Genomic DNA, 7,372 nt, shown 5'->3' with positions numbered 1-7,372 from the left:
CTGGGGGACCGGTGTCTACGGGCTCCCGGCCGGGGCTGGTGCTCTCCACGGGGCCTTCTCCCGACGGCAGCTCGGCCGGCTCATTCCACAGCGTGGGCACGGGCTCCTGTGGAACATCATCTGCAAAGCCAACGGGAGGCGCTGGGGCCCCAGGTGACAGGGCCGACAGGGACGTCACCCCCTACCTCTAGGTTAAGCAAGTTGCAAGTTGCGGGTAGCGCTGTATGAGGGGTCTGGGCTCAGCGCTGCACTAGCCCTGACATTTCCCAGGCTGGGAAGCTGAAGCCAGTGCATTGCTGCCTCCTGTAGGGCAAGGCCAGTGGGTGGGCAGGAGTGTCTGGTCAGTGTAAGGGAGGTGCCCCCCGAAAGCCCTTCTCTGCTCATAGGGTTGGGAGTTGGCAAGATTTGGGGTACCCAGGGACCAGAGAGCAGGAAGGAGACATTCTCAGTCCCGCAGAAAGCACAGGCTGAGACGCCTACATGGTAACCCCCGCCCTGTACCCTCACCAGTCAGCCCACCCCAGTTGTCCTCTCCCACCCATCACCCCAACCCTGGGCCATCCATCCCCCATAACCAGATGGGAGGCCCCAGAAACGCTAGAAAGCTCAAGATGGGGATGGTAGGTCGGCTCTTGGCCTCTCCAACCCAGCCAGACCATCTGACATCACAGTGTTGGCACTGTCTGATTCTCTCTCTCTCTCTCTCTTTTTTTTCTTTGAAACAGTCCTGCTGTGTTGCCCAGGCTGGAGTGAAGTGGTACGTTCTCAGCTCACTGCAGCCTCTGCCTCCCAGGTTCAAGTAATTCTCCTGCCTCAGCCTGCAGAGTATCTGGGACTACAGGCACCTGCCACTATGCCCAGCTAATTTTTGTATTTTTAGTTGAGACAGGGTTTTGCCATGTTGGCCAGGCTGATTTCGAACTCCTGACCTCAGGTGATCCGCCTGCTTCGGCCTCCCAAAGTGCTGTGATTACAGGTGTGAGTCACTGCAGCCGGCCCCATGCCCTAATCTCAACTGGGATAGAGACTGATCCAGGGACATTCGACCCTCAAACAGGTCCCTTGGATGAGCTTGGGGATGTCCTGACACCTCATCTCTTTGACTCCAGCTGCTCTGTGGTGTGGGAACTGCTTTTATCGCCATTTCAGAGACAAGAAAGCCCAGGCTTGGGGATAAGGTGCCGCGACGGTGAGCACAGGTGGGCTGAAGCCCTTGGACAGTTGCAGGAGTGGTTGTGCTGCCCAGAAACAGTGTAGGGAGGTTGCCGTTCTGTGAACAGACCCTGCTGGCCTGCCTGTGACCCTAGGGCACCTTTTGTCCCTGCAGGTTCCATCCCTGAGCGCTGGGGCAAGACTGAAGCCAGACACTTGCTCTCTTGTTAGGCTCACCAGCACCCAGAGAGGGGGATGCTCGAGAGGACACAGAGGTCCTTCCTGGGTTTTCCGGCCAGTTGTGTCCATCTAGGGCAAACCACGCAGAAACATCGGCCAATCCAGACTCAGGGTCAGCCTTAAAGTAAATGGGTCTTCCCAAATGTCAAAGTCAGGAAAAACGAAGAAAGACTGAAAGGTTCCAGATCAGAGACTAAGGAGACAACTCAATGTTCCTGGACGGGGAGGGACAGGCCTGTGATTGGAGACGCTGGGGTCCGTTGGTGAAGTTTGAACAGGGTGTGGCTTAGGACTGCCTCAGTGCTTATTTCCTGGTTTTGATAGCTGACTCTGGTGTGTACGAGAATGTCCTTATTCTCAGGAAGAATTTAGGGGCAAAGGAACATGACTTCTGCAACTTACTCTCTTTTTTTTTTTTTTTTTTTTGAGATGGAGTCTTGCTCTGTCACCCAGGCTGGAGTGCAATGGCCAGATCTCAGCTCACTGCAAGCTCCGCCTCCCGGGTTCACGCCATTCTCCTGCCTCAGCCTCCCGAGTAGCTGGGACTACAGGCGCCTGCCACCTCGCCCGGCTAGTTTTTTGTATTTTTTAGTAGAGACGGGGTTTCACCGTGTTAGCCAGGATGGTCTCGATCTCCTGACCTCATGATCCGCCCGTCTCGGCCTCCCAAAGTGCTGGGATTACAGGCTTGAGCCACCGCGCCCAGCCTCAACTTACTCTCAAATGATTCAGCATTCAGATAGAAAGAGGAGTCAGCAATGTAGCAAAATGTTGGCAGTTGGTGAGACTAGGTGGATGGACTCCTGGAGTTCATTGGATTGTAAAGTTCACATCTTTCCACAATAAAATGTTAGCAGGTGCCTGGCTTCCGGGCCTCTCTCAAGCCTGGAGAGGTCAGTTGCAAGGCTCAGCTCCGAGACTCAGCTTGCTGACCTTTCAACTGACCTGCCACATTCCCCAGGGCTGGCCCAAGGGAGAACCCCTTTCCAGAAAAGAGCTCTGGCAGGAGGCCCCAGGGGTGGAAGGCCCACTGGCCCCCAACTGGGGGAGGCTTCCCTCCCGAGGGGCCCAAGGCTGGACTGCAGCACTGATGTCTGTCCAGCCTCCCACCAACCTTGAAGTCCACCCTGAGAGGAGGGGAAGTGACCCAGCCAGGCCTCCCGTCTCGCAGCCAGAGAGGCAGGGGTCTGCAGCCATGTAGCCCCCATGGAAGGCCTCAGGCCCCTGGCATGCTGCCTCAGGCTTCTGGGGGCTGGGCAGGTAAAAGGCCTGAGTGTGCCCACCGCCTGGCAGGCGCCAGTGTCTAGGCTCGCTGACTGCCTGAACATGTCCAAAGAAATGGCACAAATGACACACCCAAGACAGACTGGCAGGCAGGCACCTCCCTGCATCTGGAGGCCGCGACAGGGCTGCTGGGTACCAGGCCCAGCTGACCCGGGTGGCATCTGTGGGAATCAGCCAAGGAGTGGCAGACCTCCAGCCCCTGCGAAGGCAGGGCTCAGTCCCCGGGCCAGTGCAGCAGGGGTGAGCTGCCACCCTTGAGGGTATCCTCTGAGCAGGGCAGTGGGGAGCCCCACTCAGGCCCTGTCCCTGTCTGTCCCCCATGACCCAGCCTGTCTCTGCTGCCCCCACCACCAGACATACCTGCCCTGGCCTCCTCCCACTGTACACAGCCCCCTCCTGCCCAGCCAGGCCATGAAGCTTCCTAATCAGGAGGGCTGGGGCCTATCCTTGCTCCATCAGGCTCTCACCCTGGACTTCATGCCCCAATCCACCTTCCTGACTTTTGAGATGGGGGTTCAGACTATGCTGTCAAGCATCTTGCACAGGAGGTAACTGTGTGAACACCAGCATCTTCAGCTGCTGCCTCTGGCCTGGGGCACACCTCTGGACGCAAGCCCAGTTGCTATGGGTCTGCAGCCGCTGGCCACCACAGGAATCCCTCACAGGCTGGCCCAGGACCCATCTGTACCCAAGCAGCCAGGGCCCCAGGGGCCACCAGCTCTCTGCCAACCTAGTCTGGTGCCCAAGTGGCAGACACATGGGCTCGAAATGACAGCCTGCACTCAGTCACTGACCCACCAGGAAAAGGGGTGCCACAGCCATGGAGGAGCCCAGGCACTTCTTATCCTCATCTGTGTTTCTAGAATTTGCTCCAGTAAGAAGGGAAAGCAAAGCTGAAAGGCAGTTCCCATCTTCCCCCAAATCCATCCTCTGGGAAGCTGGGAGCAGGGCAGTTTCCCAGCAGGAGTCCTGTCCGGGGAAGGCGGAGATGGGGCAGGAGCGAAGGTGTGGAGGACGGAACTCATGGCATGCCAGGCAGGCAGTGAATAGGCCAGGGTGACAGAAAGTGAGGGTGGCAAAGAGGTGGGGGCACCAAGGACCCCAGGAAAGTTCTATCTGCCCTGGCGGTACCGAGGCCCAGAATCCATTGACCAGAATTAGCCATGTGGTGTGACTACGCGCTCTGACCCAGGAAAGCGGGGGCTGGTGGCACTGCCACAGGCCTGGGCACCACGGGCTCTCTCCCAGCCCCACTGGCCCCAGCCGCCCTGCCTTTTGGTAAATAAGTTTGTTTGACCACAGGGCCCTGAGGCCAGGCGCCTGTGCTCACAGACACCCTTTGTGTGGGCCATGAAGGGCCTTTTCATCCCTGCCCTGGCCTCCTGCCCACTCAGCCTAGCCCGCTACCACCTCAGTGGCTGAGGCCACAGGCTCCCAACAGGGAGGGCCTGGGCCTCAGATGGGGCCTGGGCCTCAGCCCGCAAGGCCGCCCCTTCCCTTCCTGTCTGTTACAGGACCCCAGCCCACAGAGCAGAGGGCCGTGTACACACCTGCCCAGAGTTCCCAGCCCAGGGGTGGGGTGCTAAGAGCCTCCCAAACGCTCTTCCCCCCAGAATGGCAAGAACAACAGCCAGAACCCCAGAGACTCAGGGGCTGGGATGTCATGGTCTGGCCCCTGTGGGGAGCCGCCTGCTCTTGGTAGAACACATGGAGGGAAGTGGGGCAGTGAGGCCAGGTGAGGTCCTGGCTGTCCCCAAGGCATCCTATGGTGGCAGAGGAAGCCCATCCGCCCACATTGATTAGGGACAGTCTGGCCCAGGCACTCTGGCCGGCAGCCTGGGCCGGGAGGGTCAGCCACACAGGAGCAGGAACCTGGGCAGGAGCCACAGGCAACCCGGGAGCCAGGGCCTCCCCTTCCGCCCACGTGGACCACCAGGCTGGAGAAGCAGCTTCATCCCGGTGAGGGGGCTGCAAAGATCACAGCCCCAGGATCCAAGCCATAGAAGATGCCACCTTCCCCTTTAGGTCCCTTCCCCCAACTCCTGAAGACACCGCATGGCTCGCTTAGGCTGGCGCCTCTTCCACCACGAGGGAGGCTGGCGCCCTCCCAGCCTGCGGGAGGACGGAGAGTTCTGCTGAAACCACCCGGCGCCAGGGAGGGGCTCAGACCACGGAATCCGCATTCCCCTGATGCTCACTGAGCGCTAACTGGATGTGGGGCCCGTCCCAAAAGCTCCGCACATCTGAACTCACGAGGCCTCACAGCCCCCTGCAAGTGAGGCAAAGTGTGGTGGTGTCATCATCCTACAGATGAGAAGGCACAGAGAGGTTAAGGAACCGCCCGGCCAAGACTGAGCACACCCTGGCCTCGAGCTTCTTCCTGGGAATCCAGGGAGAAGCCAATAATCCCCGGGGCTCCTCGCTGTCACCCAGACCTCCCAGGGTGTGGCCGAGGGGGCCTCCCCAGGGCTGTCGTCCCCCAGAAGCTCTCCCCAGGCCATGCTCTCACGCTTACAGTCCACCTTTCTCACAGATCCACGGGCACGCTCCAGAAGGCCCAGGGTGCAGGGTCCCTGAAACCCGCTACTGTGACACAGAAGCCGGCTGCCCTTTGGTCCAACTCCTGGCTAACAGGAGCAAAGACCACCTGTAACCCGTCAGTGTCCTTTGTCTCTCAGGCTCTGAAGCCAGCCTGGGCCAGTCTTCCTCTCCCCACAGGGCCCTTGGGAGCCTGCCGGAGGCCTCCCTTTCGTGGGACCCCAGACTTGGCCACTTCGATCTCAGTCCAGAGGTCCACACCGTTTTGCAGAGGGATCTTGGGCCTTGTATTCTCTCTCCCTCTCTCTGGAGCCTTTCCCAAGATGGGGACAGTACCTGGGTCCTCATTCTCTAAGGACATCGCAGAAACCGGCAGGGAAGCTTTTGAAAGTGATCAGCAAGGTTCTGCACTCCTCTGGCCCCTCAGCCACTTGTCATGTGCCTGGTACCCCCGGCTGCCTCCCTGACCTGGGAGACTTCAGATTTTAAAGTGCTAGAGCAATTCCCATGTCCCCCCAACAGCAGAACATCCCTGGGCCTGCCCCACAAGTCGTCCTCCTTCTTCAGAGGCCATTATCCCTGCTGCTAACCATTTCCTGAGACATGCATCCCACACAGCTGCTGCCAGCCGGCCTCACAAGAGCTCTTCACAGAATCGCCCCAAACAGTCGCCCCATCTCCTGTGAGGGGCTTCCTCCCCAGTGAACGCTGAAGAATCTGGCCCCAAGGTAGTTATCGGCCCTGGGAGGCTAGTGGTGGCAGAGACAAGGGCCTTCACCCCTTACCTGTGAGCACCGCAGGGACCAGAACCCCGGAGACCAGCAGCAGCGCCATGCGCAGGGCCAGACAGGACGCCATCCTGGCCGGGAGTGAGAGCAGCGGCGAGCGGGACGCAGGGAGGACTGCGCTGGTTAACTTCAGGGCAGTGAGAAAGAGGCATCAAAGGGCTGGGAAGGGTTTTCATCAATGCAAACTCTGTCCTCCTGGGACACCGTGCCCGCCCCCCCCACCCCCACACACACAGCAAGAGCTTACAGAACAGACCTGCTTTCCTGAACCTGGGAGCAGCCCTACTCTTGGAGAGGGAAAGAGGAAATTGCCTGTGCTCTCTCTCTCTCTCTCCATCCCCCAGCACACACGCGCCTCCCACACTTACTCCTGGACCACTGAAAGTGAAAGGTTTTCAGGCTTTCTTGTGCAAAAGAATCACCCAGGGAACTTGAAACATGCAACTGCCTCTGGCCACAGTGTTTCAGTGGGGCTTGGGTAGGCCAGGGAATCTGCATGTTAGTGCCTGTGGCCTGGGCTTGGGGAAATCTGGCCTGAAGCAGGCAGCACTGAGTGCAGGATGGACTCGTTCACCTCTGGGTTCTCCATGCCTGGCCCAGAGTAGGTGCTCAGTGCTTGTTGAAGAAGGACTTTTAAAGCAGTTTTGATCCAAACCCTCAGGCAGCTCTAGTCTTTCCTAAAACACTCCTGTCTCCTCTTTTGCTGTCTGCTCCCCTAGACCCCTGTGCACTTACAACATCCATTTCCAGGCTGGGCCTGGCTCAGAACACAGCCCCACTGCCCACTGCTCCTCAACAGCTCCCCGGGGTATCTGACGAGCGGCTACAACTTACAGTGTCCAAAGCAAACCTTGACTCCACTGCCCCTTCCCTCACTCAGTCAATGGAATCCCAGTCTCCCTGCTCCCAGATGTTCTAGCCACACAATGAAGTCATCAGAGGTCTCTTTCCCTCACTTCCCACGTCCCAGCCCTCAGAGTTCTGCCAGCTCCCCCTACTTCACACCTTGATGGTTTCCCACTGCGCTTAGGTCTTGCCTCAGCCCTGCTCAGCTCCCCACCCACGAGTTCTATGTTTCAGTCCACTGGCCGTGACTGGGCTCCCCCAACAAACCCCCCGATCCTGCCTCAGGGCCTTTGCATGTTCCCCTCTCCCTCTCCCAGAAGGCAGTCCCTGTGGTCATTATGTGGCCACCCCTTCCATTCCAGCCTCAGCTTGCTAAGTCAACCCCTTGATCCCACCATCACTTCACTTTTAATTTCTTTTTAGCGTGCATATTTATATGAAATTACATTGTACTTTTTTGTTAATTTTTTGAGGAGCAACACGTATTCTGTGAAGCACACAAATTTTTTTTTTTTTTTTTTTTT

At 58.3% G+C, this 7,372-nt stretch overlaps 1 protein-coding gene across 1 annotated transcript in view; it reads right to left on the bottom strand.

Annotated features, from left to right (window-relative positions):
* LOC105539861 (chromosome unknown open reading frame, human C2orf82) overlaps nt 1–6,766 on the bottom strand; it is a 9,120-nt gene extending 2,354 nt beyond the window's left edge. Inside the window, exons 1-3 of the mRNA XM_011980328.1 lie at nt 6,577–6,766; nt 6,000–6,129; nt 2–120 (exon numbers count right to left, since the gene is read on the bottom strand). Of these exons, the coding sequence (XP_011835718.1) occupies nt 2–120; nt 6,000–6,129; nt 6,577–6,591 (264 nt within the window). The 5' untranslated portion in view covers nt 6,592–6,766. The remainder of the gene's footprint in view (nt 1; nt 121–5,999; nt 6,130–6,576) is intronic.
* Nucleotides 6,767–7,372: the final 606 nt, after the last annotated feature.

The sequence above is a fragment of the Mandrillus leucophaeus genome, unplaced genomic scaffold (genome assembly GCF_000951045.1).
Source record: "Mandrillus leucophaeus isolate KB7577 unplaced genomic scaffold, Mleu.le_1.0 Scaffold21, whole genome shotgun sequence".
Classification (NCBI taxonomy): Eukaryota; Metazoa; Chordata; class Mammalia; order Primates; family Cercopithecidae; genus Mandrillus; species Mandrillus leucophaeus.
This window is presented reverse-complemented; position numbering and strand designations above follow the sequence as displayed.